A 27,102-nucleotide genomic window follows, 5' to 3' on the forward strand; every position below is an offset into this window, starting at 1 on the left:
ATCCAGATTCAGGTCACCTATTACCTGAAAGGGGACTCCGATTTTGAAGGCGGGAGGCAGAGCGCACAGGCTAGATAGATCCTAATAATCCCCTTAGCCCTCCCCCTCGTTTTCGAGTGTCCCTCTGTGGGGGAGTGGCACTCGAAAACTAGTGCTAAGGTGAGCTCAATTAGGCCTAGGGAATGGGACATCACCACATCACTCACGCACATCAGAAACTACCAATGGATACAATACAATTAATTAACGACAAGCCTTGTGTTTTTCACAATGCCTGTACTGGCGGCAGTAATAGCTTTCCATATATTTGTCATGCAACGAATACGTTGTTGTGGAAATTCTTACACAGGGAAACTCTGAGACAATCATAAATGAATCATTGTTTATTGTCAGCATACTGAAGAGGTTCCAACAAACTTGCTGCACCATAGTGAATGTCTGTCAGGAGCTCTAATGGGGCAGTCCCGTTTAGTTCCCTTTATATACTGCAGACAAGTCATATTTGCATGATTTAGCTTATTCAGAATTAATTAATCATTAACGTTTGCTTCATTCATGTAACCAACAAATACTGGGTCATGGATGTGACAGATCAATACCTCACAAGGCTTGAGCTGATATCTTGAAATTGAAAGGTTCTGGGCGTACTGCCAAATTGCAGACACTGATAGTGAGGATTCATTCAATCAGTCACTTGCATGAACACAGAAATTGGTTTATAGAAAAGCACAAACAGAGAACAAAGAAATGTATAAATAGAAAATCACCAACATAACATTTTCCGTCACAACATAATTACCATATGAGGAGGACTAGCTCGCTAAGCTAGCACACAGTGCCTCCTGAACATCTCCCCTTGCCGTTGTTAACAGAACTGTGGGAAAACAGTGGTTGACATGCAGGGGCGAAGGATACTCTACCGGTGTGTACTAGCAACCATTGTCGCTCCAACCTCTTTTGTGGAGTTTTATCAATGGTTGGCATCCAATGTTATGGTGCAATACCTCCATCTACTGTACCATCTAACCCTGCCTCTTGCCCATATACTGGAGTTATAGCTTAAAAAGTATGCAGGAATGCCCACATCAAGGAACGCCCCCAATTTGGTGCTGCAGTTGCACCCTTCTCTGTCGATTGGCTTCGTTTGGCGGCCCAACTAGAAAAGGCACTACCCCTCACTCAAAGTTGAATTTGAACACCACTCCAACTCGATGCGGCTCGCACAAAACAGAGGGAGAGGGCTAAAGGTGTCCGTATAAATAGGTTTGGTTTCCTCCCAGCAGAACTCGGCTAGGCGCTGTGAACGTCTGTGCCCACATACTCCATTAAAATAACTTTACTTGAAAAACATGAAAAAAACTATTGGTCCTTCTTGAGATGCCGTACGCAACAACATACAGTAACACTTCCTCAAAATATTCAGAATCAATCTAAGATAATTCAAGAAATCTGTCTTTCATTTTTACGTTTTTGCCAAGAAGGTCTTAGTCGCACAATTTTACATCTAACTAAGATGTTTGGTACAGTATTTCTCAAGTGAAAAAATTATCATTTAAATTAGTTGTCTGTCTTTGAATGACAACACACCCTTCATTGAAAAATCCCTACTGTTGACCAATCACAGACAAAGGGGATTAGACTTCGGCTACCAAATTTCGACTTGCCTCAAGAAAATGTTTTGTGTACTCAAACACCTGGAAAAAGACCTGCCGAACGCTGCAGAACACCAAAAGAAAGAAAAAAACCCACAAAAGTTTTTTTAAACTTTAGGGGGAGGGCTAAGGGGGTATTGGAATTTAACCTAAGTCTGGGACCACCTGTCTCAAAGCCAGTCTTTACCGCCAAGCCACAAGACGGTTTCAACAGCTGAACCATGGGCTGACTTCTGCACCCTAATACACTTAACTTTTATTTATATTCTGTACACACTGAACTTACTTTTCTCTACCAGACCAATGCAATAGTTATGTCACCTCACTGCACTGCTAATGTATATACTTTCATATAATTCAATGCTGCTACTGTACTGTACCTTATTCCAATCACTATGCACATGGGCAAACACAGTCCATACTTTATCCCTATAATCTTATTTTCTTTTATCTGCATGCCTCTTGTACTTTATGTAGTTTATTTAGTATTTTTATTAGTATGTTATATTTACAATGTTTTTATTTGTATTAACCTTTATTTATTCGCCCAATTTGAGACTAGTGTCTAATTTTCAATGGTGCCCTGAGGACATTTTTTTTTTGTTCCCCTCACTAGCTCTGACTGCTGGTATCTACTTTATTGAGGAAAATGTTTATATGACTGTGAAAAGTGATTGTCCCACCTAGTTATCTTAGGTTGAATGCACTAACTGGAAGTCGCTCTGGACAAGAGCATCTGCTAAATGACAAAAATGTTAATTAAAGTCAATCAAAACAACTGCACTCCTCGGTGAACTCGATGGAGACCCAAGGAACCTAAGACATTAACCAACCCTGTGAATGGGTTTGGTATCTCATGTTTTTATACTTTAACGACAAAGTTAAGTAAGTCAGAAGCTTGAAAAGTAGAACTTTGTAAACAAAAAGGGACTAATAAAGTGATGTACGGGACTTTAATGAGGACCAGCCAACATTTTGATACGGGATGCAGTGGTGAGTATTAGAACTGTCACCTGTGATAAAGTGAAGGGTGTTATGGTAGACGGCATCGACATATGGAACGCCGTTTGGGTCTTTATGTGTCAAAAAAGATACGTCAAATAACACTATCTGACGTGTCAAATAAGCTTATTGACCAATCAGGACCTGAAAATGACTGCACGTCACATAATTTAACACCTTCATTAATTTTTGATGTTGTTATTACTCATTGATTACACTATCACTCGTATTTCAAATGTCACAATGATTCACCGATACGTATGCTATGATGCTGGTAAAGTTTGGTCTGGCGCCCGTGCTGCTGCTGCACGAGCACAGACACACTTACCCAAGCTCTAGAGTAGACAGTGCTGGTCGTAAAAAAAGCTAGCTAGCTGATAGATTCAAACAATGTTCTTCCCTGACTTTCAAATAGGGACTTTTATTTTAAAGGCAAACTGCAAATTCCACTATTGTGGCTAATCCTTATTGTGGCTAGCTACACAACACATTACCCAGTCCGGTCAAGCCATAGTAGTCAGATGAAGCTAGCTGGCTGCTTATAACGCTAGTTTTGGGCAACAGGGTTAAGTAGCAGGCTAGCTAGTTATTTCATTATGAGAACAACAAGTGGCTAACTAGCTAATACTTACTCACATGGATTCCTAAATCATTGCTAAGAATATTGAAATCGGCTGCAGTTTTTACTGTTCATTGTTTTCAGGCTGGTTGCATTGGCGCTAGCTAGGTACAGTGCCTTGCAAAAGTATTCATCCCCCTTGGCGTTTTTCCTATTTTGTTGCATTACAACCTGTAATTTAAATGTATTTTTATTTGGATTACACGTAATGGACATACACAAAATAGTCCAAATTGGTGAAGTGAAATATAAAAAATAACTTGTCTAAAAAATGGGAAAGTGGTACGTGCATATATATTCACCCCCTTTGCTATGAAGCCCCTAAATAAGATCTGGTGCAACCAATTACCTTCAGAAGTCACATAATTAGTTAGATTGCACACAGGTGGACTTTATCACATGATCTGTCACATGATCTCAGTATATATACACCTGTTCTGAAAGGCCCCAGAGTCTGCAACACCACTAAACAAGGGGCACCATCAAGCAAGTGGCAACATGAAGACCAAGGAGCTCTCCAAACAGGTCAGGGACAAAGTTCTGGAGAAATACAGATCAGGGTTGGGTTAAAAATAAGCAAACATGTTTGGTGTTTGCCAAAAGGCATGTGGGAGACTCCCCAAACATATGGAAGAAGGTACTCTGGTCAGATGAGACTAAAATTGAGCTTTTTCAAGGAAAATGCTATGTCTCGGGCAAACCCAACACTTCTCGTCACCCCGAGAATAACAAGCCCACGATGTTTTTCATCGGCAGGGACTGGGAAACAGGTCAGAATTGAAGGAATGATGGATGGAGCTAAATACAGGGAAATTCTTGAGGGAAACCTGTTTGTCTTCCAGAGATTTGAGACTGGGACTGAGGTTCACCTTCCAGCAGGACAATGACCCTAAGCATGCTGCTAAAGCAACACTCGAATGGTTTAAGGGGAACATTTAAATGACTTGGAATGGCCTAGTCAAAGCCCAGACCTCAATCCAATTGAAAATCTGTGGTATGACCTAAAGATTGCTGTATACCAGCGGAACCCATCCAAATCGAAGGAGTTGGAGCAGTTTTGCCTTAAAGAATTGGGCAAAAATCCCAGTTGTTAGATGTGCCAAGCTTATAGAGACATACCCCAAGAGACTTGCAGCTGTAATTGCTGCAAAAGTTGGCTCTACAAAGTATTGACTTTGGGGGGTGAATAGTTATGCACGCTCAAGTTTACGGTTTTTATGTCTTATTTCTTGTTTGTTTCACAATGAAAAATATTTTGCATCTTCAGTGTGGTAGGCATGTTGTATAAATCAAATGATACAAACCCCCCAAAAATCAATTTTAATTACAGGTTGTAAGGCAACAAAATAGGAAAAATGTCAAGGGGGGTGAATACTTTTGCAAGCCACTGTACCAATCTAAAGATAGCTAGTTACCCCAGAAGTTGCTGATAACATGTGTGTCAAATATATTTGCAAACATGTTTGATCCTGCTCGTTTGAGCCAGATCTAATTTCAAATGCTCACACAGACGTTTTCACATTTGGTCGAACAAATAATGTCTTATTACCATCGCGGTATTGTACAGCTTTGACAGTGATCGTAATGGTGGCGCTTGGCTTGCAAGTGCAAATTCACCACACTCAACATTCTATAATGGAATTGTGTTATTTGACATGTCAAATCAAAAGCTTATTTGATGCGTCAAATAGGGTTATTTGACACACAAACAGCGTTCCATATCCACAAGTTTAAGAGTAGTGGCTGCTGAAATCTGATAAATGGTGACAAGAACTGTCAGGAAAGTATTCAGGTGTTTGTCAATCAATTGCTGTCATTCTTATTCATGGATAGTACAACTCCTTCCAACAAAGTCAAATGATTTAGTGATAGATTTGAAATAGTCATTTTACCATAGCTCTAGAAAAACATTTACAGTATAGAGGCTGGCAATGTTTGGACTGGATGTCTGATGTAACTGACTTTGCTTTACTCAGTAAATGTCCTTTCATGTAAAGTAAGTCTGTCTCACAAACATGCAATCTACTAAAAAGCTATTAAAGATGAACACACTGTACTTGTCTTAATCTGGCCTACTTAGGGGTGTTTGATACACCGGTGGTTCAGTGTTTGCATTGATTTGCAAACAGCATCAATCATGTGGACGGGCCAGTAAACAGCCGTGTGCGAGTCCCAATGTGTTTGTGTGTGGTGCCATAAGTGCATTAGGACTTGAGGGTTTACACCTTTCCGTACTAACTTAAGTTTGAGGGGGTCGACGAGTGCATTTTGGGGATGGAGGATGGTATGTGTGTGTGTGTGTTTAGTCTGAGTATAGGGACACTTAGGTTGTCAATTTGAAGGGATCAGGGAAACTCAGGACAGGAAAATAGGAGAGGAAATGAGTGAGGACAGCAAGTATAAGCTTAGTTGATGCACAATGCTGTTACTACCACACTGTAAAAAAAATAAGAATTATCCTGTAATTGTCTTGCTAAATTACTGTATAATCAACGGTCACATACTGTATAAACCTAACACAGTTGATTACCATAAATGACATTGCATTATGGGAAAAAATTTAACAGTCGGGAAATATTAGATGTATTTTAGACATTACTGTTAAAAGCTATGTAAAACACAGTAGCAGTTCACTTATTGTATTTGTAAATATTCAAAATGATTGATTGATTGATTAATCTTATGCTACACAAAGAGAAATAGCATGTTTCTAAACTAATCCAATCAGTTAGTTTGATTATGTTTTTGGTTTGTTTTGCACCCAACACTGAAATGGTTGTTCCAGTTTAAATGGCTTAGGGAGTCACCTCACAAAGTGCCTGACCCTGGCAGTCATTCTGACTGCAGGTTGCAGGTGAGAATACATTCCAACTGTTGGATATCCTAACTCTGACTGGTTTCCAATAGGAATTACACATCACTTTGCAAGCCAGCATAATGTGATTTACAGGTAGGGTTGCAAAAGTGTGGTACCTTTCCCAAAATTCCCATGTTTTCCAGAATTCCAGTTGGAAGATTCCTCCAGGATTTCTGGGAATTTTGAGAAAGTTACCAGAATTTTGCAACCCTAAATCATGATTTTCAGGCCGCTGTGTAAGAGTAAAACTAGGACCTCAAAATAAGGCCTTATGAATACATATTGTGTTATAAAATAAAAATGTTATGATAGCATATTTGCTTAGGATCTTACTTGTTGAAGGCTACAGGACAGAACATTGATGAATACAACAACATCTCTCTTTCACTAACGAATACAGTCATGGGTGGTACTACTATTCATTCGAAAGGAAAGGCACTCTGGGAAATATGCAAATATAGCTTTACAGTAAGAGTACAGTGACTTGCGAAAGTATTCACCCCCTTGACATTTTTCCTATTTGTTGCCTTACAACCTGGAATTAAAATTGATTTTCTGGGGGTTTGTATCATTTGGGGCGGCAGCGTAGCCTAGTGGTTAGAGTGTTGGACTAGTAACCGGAAGGTTGCAATTTCAAATCCCCAAACAGACAAGGTACAAATCTGTCGTTCTGCCCCTGAACAAGGCAGTTAACCCTCTGTTCTTAGGCCATCATTGAAAATAAGAATTTGTTCTTAACTGACTTGCCTAGTTAAATAAAGGTAAAATAAAGTTGATATACACAACATGCCCACTTTGAAGATGCAAAATACTTTTTATTGAGAAACAAACAAGAAATAAGAAAAAAAATAGAACTTGAGTGTGCATACCAATTCACCCCCCCCCCCCCTTCAAGTCAATACTTTGTGTACTTTCAATACTGACCCGTTTCCCAGTCCCTGCCAATGAAAAACATTGTGTGCATGTTATTCTCGGGGTGATGAGAGGTGTTGGGTTTGCGCGAGACATAGCATTTTCCTTGATGGCCAAAAAGCTCAATTTTAGTCTCATCTGACCAGAGTACCTTCTTCCATATGTTTGGGGAGTCTCCCACATGCCTTTTGGCAAATACCAAACATGTTTGCTTATTTTTTTCTTTAAGCAATGGCTTTTTCTGGCCACTCTTCCATAAAGCCCAGCTCTGGGAGTGTACGGCTTAAAGTGGTCCTATGAACAGATACTCCAATCTCCGCTGTGGAGCTTTGCAGCTCCTTCAGGGTTATCTTTGGTCTCTTTGTTGCCTTTCTGATTAATGCCCTCCTTGCCTGGTCTGTGAGTTTTGGTGGGCGGCCCTCTCTTGACAGGTTTGTTGTGGGGCCATATTCTTTCCATTTTCTAATAATGGATTTAATGGCGCTCCTTGGGATGTTCAAAGTTTCTGATCTTATTTTATAACCCAACCCTGATATGTATTTCTCTACAACTTTGTCCCTGAACTGTTTGTAGAGCTCCTTGGTCTTCATGGAGCCACTTGCTTGGTGGTGCTGCAGTCTGCAGGCCTTACAGAACAGATGTATATATACTGAAATTTCAGATTGTGTTACGGGAATTAAGTTATCAATGTTCTTAAACCGAACTTCAATTAAACTACTCAGTCTGCCCCCCCAGAGAGTGTAAGATTCTGGTTGAATGAAGCAGACGGATAGCCAGCCTACAATGGTCAAAATGTTTATTTATGAGAGCTCTGAAATCCTTACAATGTACAAAGCCTTTTATATTCCCACACACACACACACACACACACACACACACACACACACACACACACACACACACACACACACACACACACACATAAACTTACATCAGTAGAGAACTCCACCCAGCTTTAGGCGGCTGTATTTTTCCACAGTACACATACATTCCTTATCAAACCTTGCCACCTGTCTTCTAATCTCCTGCCAACTAAGCAGTTCCCAGGCCGTTGTTTCTCTCCCTAACTTAGGGAGGCATCTTCTCCTGTTCCTTTCCCAAGGTCGTCTTATCAACTCTGCCCTGCTCATTTTGAAGTGGTAACAGTGTCTTAGTTTTAAACAGTCTACTCACCCACAGCCATAGCCTTTATAATTTGTAATACATTTCAACAGGTTATATGGTTTCTGAGTGAAATCATTTAGTCAAACTTTTAATCATATAATTTCCATTACAGATTGCACACAGATGGACTTTATTTAACTAATTATGTGACTTCTGAAGGTAATTGGTTGCACCAGATCTTATTTAGGGACTTCATAGCAAAGGGGGTGAATACATATGCACGCACCACTTTTATGTTTTTTTATTTTTTCGAATTTTTTTAAACAACTTATTTTTTGTATTTCACTTCACCTATTTGGGCTATTTTGTGTATGTCCATTACATGAAATCCAAATAAAAAATAAATTTAAATTACAGGTTGTAATACAACAAAATAGGAAAAACGCCAAGGGGGATGAATACTTTTGCAAGGCACTGTTTGTTGCTGTAAAATGTCTACAGCATAATTATTGGTACTGTAAATCAATTTCAGTAGCAACAGTATTGGATAACTTAAAATATGGAATGGTAACATACTGTTCCTTTTTTACAGTAAAAACAAGAGGATTTGTTTTACAGTGTTGTGGTTTGGTTACACACACATACACTAAGCACAATTGTTGCTGTTTAGCAGCTGGGCCATTCCACCTAAAAAATTTTTTGAAAAAAACAAGAGGATTTTGAGACCTACCATCTCATATTGTTCTGACATTATTTATGTTAGAAATGGATAAGATTAGCATTCCTTCAACATTATTTTGTTGTTATAATTTGATCTCTGAGAAATAAGCTACTTGACTACACCTAAATTGGCAAATTGTAACTTTATTGATTTATTTTTTTCTCACTTTGATACTATTTTCACAAGTGTATGTCGTGAATTTTCAAAACGTTTAATACAAAACTCCAAGCTGGTAACGCTTGTAACGCAGCCGGTCTTACATTCAAAACCTTTCATTGTTCATTCATTTTGTTTGTAGACCTCTTCCACCACGCAACCGTTGATCCGAAATAAGTTTTCTGTGAAATGATTACATTGGTTTAATCACCAAAACACCACATAATATCTTCTCAATTTAGTTCTTCAAACAACCAATTCATCCAATAACAAAAAAATTAAGATACATGTTTACATTTTTCCCTTTGAATGTAGTATGCTAAAGTACTGTACATTTAAGTACATTACACTGTTTTCACATGAGGCAATAATCTTTCACTACTCATAAAAAATTTACTGAACATCACATTTCCATAATTTCTATCCCATGTGTGATCACTGAAGATATCTTTCACAATGTAATCAAATGAAAAAAACGGGCACTAGTTTGTATCAAGCCTGTCTTGAACATTTGGCCATAGGGTCTCATTAAAATCGCAGTAAATATCCTCATTGTTCATGCACCTGGGGAAAAACCTTTTGTGATGGCGAATCCAAGCCTGACATATAGTACGTCTGGATTGAAATCATTGCATGCCTCATCCATGGCCTAAAGGAGGGTGGTACACTCATGGGGATGGCAATCATACATCTTCCACCTGGATTGTAAATGTGTATTTTATTGTACTTATGTATTGTAGTGGTCCTGTATGTGGCTCAGTTCAGAAGAGCATGTCACTTGCAACAGCAGAGTTATGGGTCTGAATGGCTGTCACATACCAAAATGTGTGGACTGTTGTCACTTTGGATAAAAGTGTCTGTACGTAAATGATATATATTACGGTATTGGCCAATGCAATTTTAGTAAAGCAGGGTAACCCCCCCCCCCCTCCCCCCCAAATCCCCCTCCCCCAAACCAAAAGTTTAAGATATCATCAATTAAGAGCAGTCGGATTAAGTAATAGTAAAATGTCTTAACAAAAGAGAAGAGAATCATATCAAACATAGTGTGAACTGCCTTTTTGATTATCTGTTTTGAGTTTTGTACTAAGAGTTGTGATAATCTACCACATACTTTTTTCCCCTGTTCAATTTAGTAACTGAAGCTGTTGGGTTTACACAGTCCTACATCCTGATAGTACCAGGTTCTGACCACTAGATGGTGCTGTTCTCGCTATTAAGTGATTCCATTTTTAGGAATCCCACCACCACCACCACCACCACACATTGTTAAAGGGATAGTTCACCAGTCTAAGCAGTCTATTGACCAGGTATGACAGCAACCCAAATGTAATAATGTAATTTAGGTGAACTATCCCTTTAACAATGGGGGGGGGGGGGATTTAAAAATAAATACAACTTAATAGCAAGTAAGAACCTGGTGATATCAGGATGTAAGATGGGAGGGAAACATCACCAAATTCACTGAGAATACATATTATCAAATTCATTTACTGTTTTCATTCTCAGAGATCATTTGAAGACCTAACAAACAACTACATTTATGAGAAAAAGTTTTGATTTATTGAATTCCATTTAAGAGTTTTCTGCTATTTTAAATGAGCACTCCATGTGTTCATGCGTCTGGTTTCTCTGTTCTGTTGCCTCAGCGCGATTAGAAATGCGTGGTATGCGTGTGCCACGATTGGGAATCAGTAAGCTTCTATGAGTTGGAAGAACATTTTGTAAAGTGTTCAATTTAAGAACTGTGAATAAATATTGTGATTAGGTCTGCTTTAGATGAATGTAGGCTACCAATGTAGCAATGTACACTGAACACAAATATGAACGCGACATGCATCAATTTCTAAGATTTTACTGAGTTACAGTTCATATAAGGAAATCAGTCAATTGTGTGACAAAACTGCACATTTTAGACTTTTTATTGTCCCCAGCAAAGGTGCAGATGTGTAATGATCATGCTGTTTAATCAGCAACACTTGTCAGTTTGATGGATTATCTTGGTATAGGAAAACATGCTCACTAACAGGGATGTAAACAAATTTGTGCACAATTTGAGAGAAATAAGCTATTTGTGTGTATGGAACATTTCTGGGATCTTTTATTTCAGCTCATGAAACTTGGGACCCAACACTTTACATGTTGCTAATATATTTTTGTTTAGTGTATATGGACATTTACTGATTCAGAAGCTTTTCTTTCAGCTGTTGCCAGTGTATTGTTAGTGTACTACACTTATTTGATATTTGTAATTATATTATGTCTCACCGTTGGATCACCAAGAACTGTAAATATACACATTGAGCACTTCAACCTGCTTAATTTCCGCTGATTTCCAGCCTCTACGACCACTACAAGGCCCCTAGGCTATTTTACGTCCAAACTTGAGATAAACATACCAACCGAATCTTAACTTGACGTTGTAGGCTACACAAACGTGTTACATATACAATAAATTGAGTACAGTGTTTCTGTGCTGGGCAACAAAATAAAAAGCCAGCTATAATGAGTGTGTTTTGTTTTTGTTCTAGTGTGCGTGTACTGGGAAGTCGAGGTGTCACTGTGAAGGAGTCAAAGGCAATAAGGTAAGCAGACCACCAGCCAAGGCAAGCACCCTTGGGAGTAACTGTTGCACATTTTTTTCTCATCACACTATTCAATATTCTCTATTTCTGTTTTTATCTCCATCTCTCTCGCTCTCTTTCACTCACACACACACACGCACACACAGGGAGAAAAGGGTTACTCAGGAGAGACTGGTCCACCTGGGTCGGTTGGCTATCCGGGCTCAGAGGGTCACCCTGGAACAGTGGGACCAAAGGTACTTTCCTTACCTGCACTACAGTATGCTCCACATAAGAATTGCCATTAAATGGCAATATTATACATGGCCCGTATTCATAAAGCGTCTAAAATGAGTGCTGATATAGGATTAGTTTGGCCTTTTATAAACTATTATATGGACAGAGGGAACCTGATCTTAGATTAGCACAGTTAGCTATTTAAACTCTTAAATTAACACATGACTGCATTGTAAAAGATTTTGATACAGTTAGCAGTGTACTAGCCTTGAGAACCTAAGGTTGCACGTTTTCATACCTGCGAAAAGAAGCATACCTGAATCATGTCTTGATTGTCTTTCCCAGGGGGACGTGGGCCCTCATGGACCTCCAGGACAATATGGCAATCGGGTAACTTTCCACAATACATGTCAGAGTTTTTCTTTTGCTGTATATTTTATATAATCCTGCAGTTCCTAAGACTTCAATCCTTTTTATTTCTTCAGGGACCTGAGGGTAAAGAAGGATTTGCTGGGACACCAGGTCTACCGGTAAGTGTGTGTGTGTGTGTGTGTGTGTGTGTGTGTGTGTGTGTGTGTGTGTGTGTGTGTGTGTGTGTGTGTGTGTGTGTGTGTGTGTGTGTGTGTGTGTGTGTCTTCATCCAGTGTAATATTTGCCAAACTGTTACTCTAGGGCATCCCAGGCCTTCAAGGACCAATGGGCCAACAAGGTGCCCCAGGATGCAATGGAACAGAGGTGCAGTAACAGTGGCTATTGTCGCCATATTCTCTCTATGTGAACCTCTCTGACAAAAGGTAGCACACCAAGCTAGATATGTATGCTCTCTTTCAATGCAGATGTGGACAGATTCACAATTATAGTCACACACTTAAACTACTGTAGACAGCAGTATTAGTAGTGTGTATCACTACTGTTTATCATCATATAGTATCACAATCATGACATATAATGAGACATCCAAAGTGTGTTTCAAATGGCACCCTATTCCCTAAATAGTGCACTACATTTAACCAGAGCCTTGGGTTTCCTGGTCAGAAGTAGTGCAATAAATAGGGAATAGTGTGCCATTTTGGATGCAGTGCCACAGTCATTTTGCATGGCTACCCAGGCTCCTTCATGTAGTCAAACGCTACGCCACGCCAACGGATGTTATTTTATTCTCCGCAATGAGTCTGGATCTGAGTATTGCCCCGACCCTTCACCGAATGCCAACACATTGGACCAGAAACGAATGGTTTGGGCCAGAGCCAGAAAACACGTTGGTAAACCGGCGGTTTGACAATGTGTCATTAGCTTTGATACTGTAATTGGTTAGATACCATCCGATCGCTGATAGCTTTGTTTTGTACAACACATCTTGTTGCCCCTCGTCACCACAAACAATTTCAATTATGGCTGTCTCAGACTAAAGTATGTAGCGAACGACAGAGCAGCGGAATAATTGAGTGTGAGTCGTCAGGCTAACAGTCCTTCTAACTGGTGCCAACAATGTCTTTACAGGGGAACAGGGGTTCAACTGGTCCACCTGGACTCCACAGCAGTGATGGATTAAGAGTGAGATGGATACATGCACATCTTTACCTGTGTGTTTCACTACTGTCTGTCAAAATACGCTTTTACCATAATGTTCCTATTCCTCTTTTATTGTACAGGGTTCACCTGGAGCGCCTGGACCAAAGGTAATTCCTCTTCCTCCTCCTCCTCCTCCTCCTGCTCATACCTTCATCATTATAATAATAATAATCCGCAGAATTAAAATGTCGTGTGTGCATGTGCAGGGTGAATCTCAAACAATTGGAAGTGGCCAACCTGGACCTAGAGGAAGAGACGGTGACCAGGTAACCAGCAGCATCCCATAATATAACATCACTCTCGTTGTTCTCCCTTCTCTCTGTCCCTCCTCAAACTCCAGTTCCATACTCTACTTCTCTTTCACCCTCCCATCTCCTCTCTATATCCTCTATATGTCTTCTGCTTCTGTATATATTCATCCTTTTCCTTCATCCAAAACGGACCCCCACATTCCTGCGCATGAGCCGCATCAAGGGGAAGTGGTATTCGCCAAGCAAGCAGTGTGTCGTCCTTTACATTAGCAATATGGATCCCCTTTCCTACTGATAGGCTAGATGTAATGTTTGCCATGCTTACACTTATCAAATCCTCTGTCATCCACTAGTGCATATGGGTTATGGGCTTGTGGCATTTGGGACTGGGCATGTCTCTCTCCTCTTTATCAGAGATAGACATTAACCCAACTCTCTGTGGTGTCTTACAGGGTGTCCCTGGGTCACCAGGACCGACGGGACCATCAGGGGAAGCAGGACTTCGTGGGGTTGAGGTAAGTTCATTGTTTTGCCTGGATTGAGCTTGGCTATGCTACACATACCTTATGCTATATAAATGTAGCAAAATACTTGTATTCTTTATTAGGTTTTTCACAGATATACCATTGGTTTGTATAATATTGAGGTGCAATAGATAATACTTATGTAAGGGTTGTAACATACCGTGTATAGTTATGTCTTATTGTGCATTATTGTTACTCTCTCTATCAAGGGATTGATAGGCCTACCTGGAGCACCAGGATTAAAGGTAATAGGTTAGTGTGTGTGTGTGTGTGTGTGTGTGTGTGTGTGTGTGTGGTGTGTGTGTGTGTGTGTGTGTGTGTGTGTGTGTGTGTGTGTGTGTGTGTGTGTGTGTGTGTGTGTGTGTGTGTGTGTGTGTGTGTGTTTGTTAACAGTAGGACATTGGGATATTTGAGGTCAATGGAAGGTGGCTCAGTTGTGCTGTAACTGTTGACCTTTTCTGTAGGGTCAAGAGGGACGCCGCTCTAGTATCCCTGGCCCTCGTGGTCTAAAGGTAAAGACAGTCCTTCATTGTAACTCATTATTTTTTCTTTATTCATCCTATGTATAACTCGCCTAAATCTCCTAGTCCTCAGATCTCTGAATCTCTCAAATGGAATACTTGAAATCATGCTTACGTTTAGTGCTTGATTATATCTCACCTTTGTTTCTCTTATGCTAAAACTCATAACCATAAATATAATTTGTACCTATACAGAATCCAATTACTTCAGTACCTTATAAATGGTTGCATTGAATGCCTTTTAGAGTAGGCTATGTTTTGTAGTTATTTAAGACATGGCCTTCTTTGCACTGCCACCGTGTGGCCAGTCTGTGGAGCTGCACTTGAAATATGAAGGCGAGAACTCTCTGTGTTTTCTTGTTTGTGTGACATGTATACCATAATGTAAATGTGTGTTAATGTTTGTGATTACCGGTATCTGTTATACTAACCATTTTTACATTTTTTTTTACATTTTTGTCATTTAGCAGACGCTCTTATCCAGAGCGACTTACAGTAGTGAATGCATACATTTCATACATTTCTTTTTCTGTGCTGGCCCCCCGTGGGAACCAAACCCACAACCCTGGCGTTGCAAACACCATGCTCTACCAACTGAGCTACAGGGAAGGCTGTAACCCTGCTGTCCTCTTGGACCAGGTTTCTCTCAATGACTAGCTCATCCTAGCATCCTAACATCATAATTTGCATGTATATGTAGCACATGGGGATGTGTGAAACTACTCCTCAGCCTTAAGTGTCAAGCTTGCTTCGCCTCATTAGCTAGCTTTTGAGGTGGCGCGATCAGCTAAGATGCTTTAGGGAGCACGGTCACGTGTGTTTGTGGGGCAGAAGTCCAGAGTTCGCGGCAGGTATGGGCCGAATCGGGAGGAGGTGGTACTTGCTAAGCAAGCAGTGTGATGTCCTTCACACATACAGGTGGATGAAATATGAATTCCATTCAATGTGTGACTGGTTCCATTTCTCTTCTAGGGACACCAAGGGCCCCCTGGAGTCCCGGGACCGAAAGGGATCAAACTATACGCCCACGCTCCCTTCGATATGAAGGTATAGTCAAGCCATGTCAGACCTGGGTTCAAACACTATTTGAAATCTTTAGCCTCTTAGTGACCCCTTAACACGCGAATCCCGTTAGCGGCCAGTGAAATAGCACAGCGCCAAATTCAAAAAACAAAAATCTCATAATTCATATTTCTTACACATACAAGTATTATACATCATTTTAAAGATACGATTCTCGCTAATCTACCCACAGTGGAAGCCTTAGGAAGTGCAACATGACCCCGTAAACACTACAAATTCAATAGAAATCCACTTGAAAAACTACAAGCCTCAGATTTCCCACTTCCTGGTTGGATTTTTCTCAGGTTTTTGCCTGCCATATGAGTTCTGTTATACTCACAGACATCATTCAAACAGTTTTAGAAACTTCTGAGTGTTTTCTATTCAAATCTAATAATAATAATAATATGCATATCCTAGCTTCTGGGTCTGAGTACCAGGCATTTTACTCTGGGCACGTTTTTCATCCAGACGTGAAAATACTGCCCCCTATCCCTAAGAGGTTTAAACTACTTTGAGCATTTGCTTTAGCCTGCCTGGAGTGCGAAGTGGGTGTTTTTTAATTATTTTCTATTGGTTTCATTGCAACAGGCAAGTTCAATAGAGCACAGCTGACATTTTACCATCATTTCGGTTAACCCAGATCTAAACTATTCCGTAATTGGTCAGATGCTCCATTAAATTCTGGGTCCATACATGTTATTAAGAGAAGAGATAAAACGAGGATCAGAGCTGGAATGAAGAGCTCCACCCTCTCTCTTTGCAAGTTACGGGCAAATCTATGTCTCCTCCCTTTCAGAATATCAAAAGATGCTAACTCCTGCAAAATCGTGATTTGTCCAACCACCGGACAGATCAACAGTACCATTTATGTTTACATAGTCTGTCCACGAGAGATTACCAATACCACAACATGACCTTTTAGTGCCCGCAATTCTGACCTGATAATAATCTTTTTAGTGGTTAAGATGATCATTATTGTGATTAATCAATAAATACTGTGATGTGTGTGGAGTAATATCTATCCTTTAAGAAATCTGTATGACAAATCAGAAAACCTCACTGACTGGTGTGATGGAGGTCAGCTGACCCTCGTCTTTTCTCTCTGCAGGGAGAGATAGGTGAACTGGGTGAGAAGGGCTGTAAGGGTTCACCTGTAAGTCATCTCCTTGTTTCTCACTCCTCATGCATATCTAGCTTTTAATCATCTACAGTATGTTTTATGGGCAGAATCCAGTTACATTTTATTTGACAGGGTCGTATGGCATGCATATGACAGTGTCGTTTCACTGTGACATTTTAGTCTACCATATGACACCCCATGACACAGGGAGGTTTCTGTCCATGGGTGTTATGTCAGTACAGTTGTAATGCCTCCCTCTGTCGTGACAATGGTCGCAAATGGACATGTTATAACGCCATCATGTTCATGTCATAGTGATGCTGTCATATAGTGTCTCCTGGAATCCTGGCTTTAGATTCAGAAGTTTAACAGTCAATTAGATGAACTGTCCTGTCTTGACTTGTCTGTTTGTTCAATCAATCTCTCTGTCTGCCCTCAGGGTTATGCTGGCCACATCCATTTTAAAGGAGCAAAAGGGGACCAAGGGGACCTTGGTACTGAGGTATAACACTGACCCCACATATGGTATAAATGTAATTTGAGCATTATGCCATTATGTTGTATAAGTGACTGACCTACGGAATGACACGCGATACATGATGTTATGACTGATATGGTTATGAGGATGAGAGTGATGGTAGGATTTCATGCCTCTGAGCAGTGTGATAGAATGAACATGTGATGCAGTGTAATAATGTGGTGGTGGTTTTGATGATTAGCTGTGAAACAGTACTAAGTGATAAGAGGACTGAAAGATATGCCTTCTCCTTTTGGAGGACTGACTATCATGAATTCCCTTTTAGGGAAGGCCAGGGAAGGATGGGGAACGAGGACTCGCTGGATATAAGGTAGCTGTCTTATCAACTGACCAGGAAACCCAGGGGTTGTAGTACTATCCTCGTGGGTACCGGAAGTCCCCACAAGGATAGTAAAACAAGGAAAACTTCCCTTGTGGCGACATTTCCCAGGTCGCCAAAGGCTATTTTAAGTTTAGGGGTTGGGTTTAGAGTTAGGATTAGAATTAGGAGATAAGATTTAGGGTTAGGGGTTAAGGTTTAGGTTAGGATTTTGAATGGAAATCAATTTTAAGTCCCCACAAGGATAATAAAACGGGTGTGTGTGTGTGTGTGTGTGTGTGTGTGTGTGTGTGTGTGTGTGTGTGATAACTTACAGTTTTTGCTGTTACATGTACATTCTACACACATTTTACATACATGGCACTTTTTTTTACACAGTAAAAAGGGAACGTAAAGACCAAGGGGGATACCTAGTCAGTTGCACAATTGATAGCATTCAAACAAAATGTGTCTTCCGCATTTAACCCATCAGTTATTTGACGTACATTACATCTGGATAGATAGTACTTAAACATATCCGGTATACATTTATTTATTTATAACTATATTATAGATAATGAGCTTTTAATCTCACCTCTCAGCCCATCCCACCTATCTCCATAAACCTCCCTCTTATGATTTCCATGTGCCATACATTTTTCAACTGTGCTGGGATGTCTTAAATCAATTCTGAACCTTTCGAATCGCGTAGTATCGACAGATTGTTAAAGATGAATATTTTTTAGTAATGACTATATTGTTGATTGATTGACTATGGCTTTCCACATCTCACAACAGAGTTATTTGTAAGGTTAGATTCATTATACCGTCTTGCCCTTCAGGGGAGAAAGGGGAATCACGGTTCAGCAGGTCCTGATGGAATCCCTGGACCATGGGTCAGTCATTACCACAATTATTTTCATGTTTATAATGTGTGTGTGTGTGTGTGTGTGTGTGTGTGTGTGTGTGTGTGTGTGTGTGTGTGTGTGTGTGTGTGTGTGTGTGTGTACACAGTGCATTCAGAAAGTATTCAGACCCCTTCACCTTTTCCACATTTTGTTACTTTACAGCCCTATTCTAAAATAGATGTTTTTGTTTAAATCCCCTCATCAATCTATCGTTGTCCTGTTGGAAGGTGAATCTTCGCCCCAGGCTGAGGTCCTGAGTGCTCTGAAGCAGGTTTTCATCAACGATCTCTCTGTACTTCACTCCGTTCATCTTTCCCTCGATCCTGACTAGTCTCCCAGTCCCTGCTGCTGAAAAACATCCCCACAGCATGATGCTGCCACCACCATGCTTCACCATAAGGATGCTGCCAGGTTTCCTCCAGACGCTTGGCATTCAGACCAAAGAGTTCAATCTTGGTTTCATCAGACCAGAGAATCTTGTTTCCCATGGTCAGTGTCCTTTAGGTGCCTTTTGGAAAACTCCAAGCGGGCTGTCATGTGCCTTTTACTGAGGAGTGGCTTCCATCTTGCCACTCTACCATAAAGGCCTGTTTGGTGGAGTGCTGCAGAGATGGTTGTCCTTCTGGAAGGTTCTCCCATCTCCACAGAGGAACTCTGGAGCTCTGTCAGAGTGACCATCAGGTTCTTGATCACCTCCCTGACCAAGACCCTTCTCCCCTCATTTCTCAGTTTGGCCGGGCGGCCAGCTCTAGGAAGAGTCTTGGTGGTTCCAAACTTCTTCCATTTAAGAATGATGGAGGACACTGTGTTCTTGTGGACCTTCAATGCTGCAGAAATGTTTTGTACCCTTCCCCAGATCTGTGCCTCGACACAATCCTGTCTCTGCGCTCTACAGACAATTCCTTCGACCTCATGGCTTGGTTTTTGCTCTGACATGCACTGTCAACTGCCTGACCTTATATAAACAGGTGCGTGCCTTTTCAAATCATGTCCAATCAATTGAATTTACCACAGGTGGACTCCAATCAAGTTGTAGAAATATCTCAAGGATGATCAATGAAAACTGGATGCACCTGAGCTCAATTTCAAGTCTCATAGCAGGGTTTGAATACTTATGTAAATAAGGTAATTCTGTTTTTTAAATGTGCCTACATTTCTAAAAACCTGTTTTCGCTTCGTCATTATGGGGTATTGCGTTTAGATTGATGAGGAAAATATTTATTTAATCAGAATAAGGCTGTAACGTAACAAAATGTGGAAAAAGGGAAGTGGTCTGAATACTTTCCGACTGCACTGTACATGTGCGTGCGTGTCTGCCAATGATTGATTTTTTTTAATGTGTCTACAGGGACAGAAAGGCGTTCAGGGTCAAGATGGTGACCCCGGGGAGGTGAGTCAATGTGCCTGAGATTTTGCCTGATAATGTCAGTATCAATATAGGTAGAGAAGTATCTCAGAGAGTGCTGATCTAGGATCAGTTTAGCGTTTTAGATCACAGTGATAGGATTAGAATGACTAAGATTACATTAACTCCTACTCTGAGACGCTTTATGAACACATGCCCTGGTCTCTCTGGTCTCCACATAGGTGACCATGATTGGCGAGGCTGTGTTTGGCTCCGGGGGTGCCAAAGGACAACAAGGGTTGGCTGGCTCTCCGGGTCCCACTGGAGTTACTGGTCCCCCAGGTACTCTACGCACATCTAGCATACACACCCTCATTGATATTCACCCTCCTATCCAATCAGACGTTGAGTAGCACTGTATAATCCCACCTCATTCACCAACTTGACCAATAAGTGTGTCTGTATAGCTAAACATATCAACCTGTTTTCCAGGTAACACCGGTTTCCAGGGGCCTCCTGGACCTCCAGGTAAGTGCTGATCCTCACTCACTCATTCACTCACTCACTCGTTCTCCATCATCGCAATCAAGTGTGTACACGGGCTCTATCTCCTCCTTCACAGCTCCTAACTATGGAGATGATCCCTACAATCGCGGAGCGAAGGGCCGCAGTGGACCTAAAGGAGATAAAGGAGACCAAGGACCCATCATCCACGGCGAGCCAGGCGGAGAGGGCTTTCCAGGAACAACTGGGGAAAGTGGAGACCCTGGACCCCCAGGACCATCTGGAGACTCAGGTAGACTTACTCTCCAGAAATAATTTAATGTTCACAGCTCTGATATTCTAGCCTTGTTAAATGAACCTTATCTCACGAGCTCACATTTACCTTTCACATGCGAAATGAAACAAATCAATAAATTACTCCCACAGTCATTTATTGAGATCACTTTTTGATCCCACTGGGATCTTATTTGATTAAAAATAAGGTACTTATTTTTTTCTTGTTGTAGGAAATCTTAAGGGCTTTATAGGACCTCCAGGGGAAAAGGGAGCCAAGGGCTTGACAGGCGAACAAGGGTACAGTGGCCAATATGGTTTAAAAGGTGAGCTCCCTCTGATTCTTCATGGTTTCTGATTCGATGGACATTCTGGGTCATCACTGCTTGTTGATGGGGCTGTCCACAAACCCTTCTGTCTCATTGGTGGAATTCCACCGATATTAGCATTGTGGTGTGTCACTTGGTATCAAGTGTGTGTGTCACTTTGTGTCATTGTGTCACTCTTTCTCCACTACAGGTCAGAAAGGAGAGGTCTGTAGGTTGTGTACAGGAAAAGGGTCTGGAGAGCCGGGACCCCCAGGACCCCCCGGTCAGCCTGGATTCCCAGGTAACAACACCTGCAGCATAAAAAAAAATGTCACATAGAAATGTATTGTGTAAGGGTGTCCCGAGTGGCGCAGCGGTCTAAGGCACTGCATTGCAGTGCTAGAGGCGTCACAACAGACCCGGCTTGGATCCCGGTCTGTATCACAACCGGCTGTGATCGGGAGTCCCAGGGCGGCACACAATTGGCCCAGCGTCGTCTGAGTTAGGGGAGGGTTTGAACGGGGGTGCTTTACTTGGCTCATCACGCTCTAGCGACTCCTTGTGGCAGGCCGGGCGCCTGCAGGCTGACCTCGGTAGTCAGGTGAACGTGTTTCCTCCAACACATTGGTGCGGCTGGCTTCCGGGTTAAGCGGGCGGGTGTGTAGAACAAAACTGATTATCTGTCACATAGAGCAGGGGATAGTGTCAGCTCTTCATTATATTTCTACCTGTAACAATCAGAGTCCATTTGAATATACCCTCGTCTCACAGGCTTTAATGCAGGACCAGGGCCCAAAGGAGAGCCAGGATTCAAAGGCCCATCAGGACCACCTGGACGACCGGTAAGACTACCTACATCATTACTCCACTATACAGATACTAAATGCTATTTTATTTTAACTTGCAATGTCACTGTGACACTGACTGTGATTTTGCAGTTATATTGTTTCCATAGTGACACCTCTTCCTTTGTAGTGTTGCTTAGATCAGTGGTTCCCAAACTTTTTTGAACTGTTACATTTCCCCATAAATGTATTTATTGACCACCATCTCATCGGATCCATACTGCAAATCATCTATTTTCTGTGACAAACATTTTTAATAGATGAAATAGGGTTTATTTGAAATATAGTTTGCATAGTTCCTTACTCAAGATTATTCATTTTTGTGTACCCCTTTTAAGAGCATCCCGCAATCCTCGCCAGAAAGAAAGAAGCTCCAGTAACATAGGTCTTTAGTTTTGAAAGGTTTGAGCTAGAGACCAGCGGTTTTATGCATTGTAAAGGTGCAACCATGGACACAAACCCAAATACTCTGTTTCTATAGCAAATCTGGGCTGTGGTACAACTAAGCCTAGTCAGACTTGCCTGTGGTAATGTTTCTCACAAGCAAAAAAATTATACAAATGACTTTTCTCGTGATGCGCGCCCCTCAAATGATACAAATGTAACAGCCTGAGCGAATTGGACTTGAAACAACGATACAGATGTAGCCATGTGCCATTCAATGTATTATCTGAGCGGCACTGGTGCTCCCAATTCAAAATGCCATGTGCATTCCACAGGTCACTTTTCTAAGTGTTCCAAAAAATGATCAAGATTAGGAAATGTTTTGCAGCACAACTGAGCTCCTCAAGGCACACCAGTGTGTCGCAGCACACCGGTTGAAAACCACTGGTTCAGCTCTTGTATCCATGTTGTTGCTAGGATACCATATCATTGGTGTTGCTTGGGTACTGTCTCCATGGTGCTGCTGGTATACCGTATCCATGGTGTTGCTAGGATACTGTATCTATGGTATTGCTGCAATCATTTATTGAAGGTTTCTGGGTTACCATATCCATGACAACTCCTGTCTGTCTTACAGGGTCCCCACGGCCCCTCAGGTGTTCCAGGGCCCCCGGGGCTGAAGGGAAATCCAGGTTCCCACAACCACCACGGGATAAAGGGAGAGAAAGGATCCCCAGGACTAGCTGGCAGATCAGGGCAGGATGGCAATCAAGGGAACCCTGGCTTCCCTGGACGCAAGGGCCAACAAGGCCCCAAGGGTGATCCGGTGAGGATTTTCAATAGCTACTTTCTTCTGAAATGCAGAGCAATGATTTGAATGCATTTTTAGGTTATCTTTAAACTGAAGTAAATTTGTAATTTTGGTGAACTGTCCCTTTAAAGGGGGGCTGAGCTTACTGATTTGGCCTTGATTTTTTAGCATGCTCATTACGAAATGCTAGTGGACATGACTGAAGCCAAACGTAAGTTATCTTGGGAGTGTGGTTTGGTGGTGTGGTTTCATGTGGGAAAAAAGGGCAATGGAGAGGTAAGCGAAGCTAGCTTTGCTATGGAGAAAAGGTTTGAAGTTGAAGACTTCTCCTGTAGTGGAATATTCTAATCAAGTGAGAGAGACTTTCTCATTTCTTCAAACAATCATCTTTATTTAATATTGATTAATTGTTGCAATGATGATGCTGGTCGACCACACACTCTAAAGTGTGTTTCAGAGAGTTTAACCTCACCAACAATCCTGGTCGATATAAACTCGGCAAAAAAAGAAATGTCCTCTCACTGTCAACTGTGTTAATTTTCAGCAAACTTAACATGTGTGAATATTTTTTCGAACATAGCAAGATTCAACAACTGAGACATAAACTGAACAAGTTCCACAGAGATGTGACTAACAGAAATTGAATAATGTGTCCTGAACAAAGGGGGGTCAAAATCAAAAGTAACAGTCAGTATCTGGTGTGGCCACCAGCTGCATTAAGTACTGCAGTGCTTCTCCTCCTCATGGACTGCACCAGATTTGCCAGTTCGTGCTGTGAGATGTTACCCCAGTCTTCCACCAAGGCACCTGCAAGTTCCCGGACATTTCTAGGGAGAATGGCCCTAGCCCTCACCCTCCGATCCAACAGGTCCCAGACCTGCTCAATGGGATTGAGATCCGGGCTCTTCGCTGGCCATGGCAGAACACTGACATTCCTGTCTTGCAGGAAATCACGCACAGAACGAGCAGTATGGCTGGTGGCATAGTCATGCTGGAGGGTCATGTCAGAATGATCCTGCAGGAAGGGTACCACATGAGGGAGGAGGATGTCTTCCCTGTAACGCACAGCGTTGAGATTGCCTGTAATGACAACAAGCTCTGTCGGATCATGCTGTGACACACCGCCCCAGACCATGACGGACCCTCCACCTCCAAACCGATCCCGCTCCAGAGTACAGGCCTCGGTGTAACGCTCATTCCTTCGATGATAAACGCGAATCCGACCATCACCCCTGGTGAGACAAAACTTTGATTCGTCAGTGAAGAGCACTTTTTGCCAATCCTGTTTGGTCCAGCGACGGTGGGTTTGTGCCCATAGGCGACGTTGTTGCCGGTGATGTCTGGTGAGGACCTGCCTTACAACAGGCCTACAAGCGCTCAGTCCAGCCTCTCTCCGCCTATTGCGGACAGTCTGAGCACTGATGGAGGGATTGTGCATTCCTGGTGTAACTCGGGCAGTTGTTGTTGCCATCCTGTACCTGTCCCGCAGGTGTGATGTTCGGATGTACCAATCCTGTGCAGGTGTTGTTACACGTGGTCTGCCACACTTGGTCTGCCACTGTCCAGATTAGCTGCAGTGAGCTCGAGTGGAGACCATAAAAACACAGCATTAGTAGAACAGAAATGTCTTACTATTTGTTAAGTATTAATTGTTAACTATTAATATCAAACAAATCAGATAAATATGTACTTTTTCTCTCACACTCCCCTCCTGAATCTCCGTCTCTACATGGCCAGCTAATTCAGCCTGCGCTGACCTTGTGTTTAGCCAAGCTAACAGCAGCTAGCGTAGCTTGGTGATAGCTGCAGCTGACTAGCCTATCTAGCTGATATTTCTCTGTGAAAAGTTATGCCAAGATAGCAAGAGCCTGTGACTGGAATGTGTTTAATGAGAAACTTGTTCTACATCACCTTGCTATGAAAGTAGCTTGAAATGTAATTTTTAAGATTAATCACGTCATGTAAATTCTCTCTAAATACTCTGTCAAAGACAAATAAATTCTGAACAAAAATATAGTTGCATAAGTATTCAAGTTAAGGAGTAAAATTTTGCTTAACAATTTACATAAGTTACAAGGACTTAATAACAGGCGTTGACATGATTTTTGAATGACTAACCCTTCCTCTGTCCCCCATACATCCAACATCTGTAAGGTTCCTCAGTCAAGTATTGAATTTCAAGCACAGATTCAACTACAAAGACCAGGGAGCTTTTCGAAAGTGTAGAGAGTCATTGTACCATCTAAACCATTGTGAAATATATCTTGTGCATCTATCAGTAACTTGTTTATTTATTTAACTAGGCAAGCCAGTTAAGAACACATTTTTATTTACAATGAAGGCCTACCCCGGCCAAACCCGGACGATGCTGGGCCAATTGTGTACCGCCCTATGGGACTCCCAATCCCAGCTGGATATGATACAGCCTGGATTCAAACCAGGGACTGTAGTGACACCTCTTGCACTGTTTATGCAGTGCCTTAGACCACTGGGCCACTCGGGAGACCTATATTGTAGATTCATAATATTACATTGAATTGTATAGCACCCCCTAAATTTGTTCTACAGACCCCTTGGGTTCACATCATTTACTGTAGCAGTGTTCTGCTGATATAACAATGTGCAAATATTACACTTGTCATTCATCTTCTATTGTCATTCACAGTCAATACAGATACTGTACCTATTAGCATTTTGTCCCTTTTAGCATTTTGTCCAGTGGTGCTGGGGCTACCTTGCCAAACATGTCAGTGGTCATCCCTTCCTGTATGGTGTCCCTTATAAGTTCCCTGACATGTTTGAAGAATACACCGTCCCCCCAGTCCCTGCTTGTATAATTGTAATGCTGAATACAAGGTCTTTCCCAATTCAGACCATCTGTATCAACCTGTCAAACCCTGTCTCCTGTCCTCCATCTGTAGAAAAACAAGGTAGTGATGAGTGACGTATTGAAAGGGTGATGTTACTAAACACGTGTGATGATGTGTGGTCTGATTAGAAATCACCTCCTGTTCCTTTAGAGGTTTTTGCCAGAGCCTGATAGGCATGGCAGCGTAGATCAGCTCCAGGTCACAGGGCTGGTCATGAAGGAGCCTGACTTAGAGATCCGACCCAGCTCCTATCACAGAGAAAGAGTGAGGCAGAGAGACTGTCACCATACAGTCATGGGAGCCAACAGTAAATACAGAGTAGAACATAGCCAATCATAGATCCTGATTCACAGCTAATTCACAAGGGACACGTGCCAGCATACCAGTGACTGGTTGACATTACTCACTCAGGCCCAGGAGTAGTCCATTGGCACAGTGGAAGGGGGCACCTCCTTACAACATAAAATGCATACAAATACACACAGCACTGATTACATTATCAATGATTGTTAGGCGTATTCCAGAATAGACACGTGATAGTACACTGCTCAAAAAAATAAAGGGAACACTTAAGCAACACAATGTAACTCCAAGTCAATCACACTTCTGTGAAATCAAACTGTCCACTTAGGAAGCAACACTGATTGACAATAAATGTCACATGCTGTTGTGCAAATGGGATAGACAACAGGTGGAAATTATAGGCAATTAGCAAGACACCCCCAATAAAGGAGTGGTTCTGCAGGTGGTAACCACAGACCACTTCTCAGTTCCTATGCTTCCTGGCTGATGTTTTGGTCACTTTTGAATGCTGGCGGTGCTTTCACTCTAGTGGTCGCATGAGACGGAGTCTACAACCCACACAAGTGGCTCAGGTAGTGCAGCTCATCCAGGATGGCACATCAATGCGAGCTGTGGCAAGAAGGTTTGCTGTGTCTGTCAGCGTAGTGTCCAGAGCATGGAGGCGCTACCCGGAGACAGGCCAGTACATCAGGAGACGTGGAGGAGGCCGTAGGAGGGCAACAACCCAGCAGCAGGACCGCTATCTCCGCCTTTGTGCAAGGAGGAGCAGGAGAAGCACAGCCAGAGCCCTGCAAAATGACCTCCAGCAGGCCACAAATGTGCATGTGTCGGCTCAAAC

General features: G+C 41.8%; 1 protein-coding gene across 2 annotated transcripts in view; it reads left to right on the forward strand.

Moving 5' to 3' along the window:
- LOC106568707 (uncharacterized) overlaps positions 1-27,102 on the forward strand; it is a 73,107-nt gene that overhangs the window by 17,376 nt on the left and 28,629 nt on the right. For both annotated transcript variants that reach the window (XM_014139282.3, XM_014139281.3), the window contains 24 exons: positions 11,555-11,608; positions 11,755-11,844; positions 12,170-12,214; positions 12,310-12,354; positions 12,497-12,559; positions 13,325-13,378; positions 13,477-13,503; positions 13,603-13,662; positions 14,100-14,162; positions 14,381-14,416; positions 14,636-14,683; positions 15,665-15,739; positions 16,866-16,910; positions 17,317-17,379; positions 17,681-17,725; positions 18,556-18,609; positions 19,970-20,011; positions 20,209-20,308; positions 20,459-20,494; positions 20,589-20,762; positions 20,977-21,069; positions 21,263-21,352; positions 21,823-21,893; positions 22,918-23,106. In XM_014139282.3, coding sequence (XP_013994757.3) covers positions 11,555-11,608; positions 11,755-11,844; positions 12,170-12,214; positions 12,310-12,354; positions 12,497-12,559; positions 13,325-13,378; positions 13,477-13,503; positions 13,603-13,662; positions 14,100-14,162; positions 14,381-14,416; positions 14,636-14,683; positions 15,665-15,739; positions 16,866-16,910; positions 17,317-17,379; positions 17,681-17,725; positions 18,556-18,609; positions 19,970-20,011; positions 20,209-20,308; positions 20,459-20,494; positions 20,589-20,762; positions 20,977-21,069; positions 21,263-21,352; positions 21,823-21,893; positions 22,918-23,106 — 1,662 coding nt within the window. The remainder of the gene's footprint in view (positions 1-11,554; positions 11,609-11,754; positions 11,845-12,169; positions 12,215-12,309; positions 12,355-12,496; positions 12,560-13,324; positions 13,379-13,476; positions 13,504-13,602; positions 13,663-14,099; positions 14,163-14,380; positions 14,417-14,635; positions 14,684-15,664; positions 15,740-16,865; positions 16,911-17,316; positions 17,380-17,680; positions 17,726-18,555; positions 18,610-19,969; positions 20,012-20,208; positions 20,309-20,458; positions 20,495-20,588; positions 20,763-20,976; positions 21,070-21,262; positions 21,353-21,822; positions 21,894-22,917; positions 23,107-27,102) is intronic.

Source organism: Salmo salar, chromosome 14 (assembly GCF_965601325.2).
Source record: "Salmo salar chromosome 14, fSalSal1, whole genome shotgun sequence".
NCBI classification, from domain to species: Eukaryota; Metazoa; Chordata; class Actinopteri; order Salmoniformes; family Salmonidae; genus Salmo; species Salmo salar.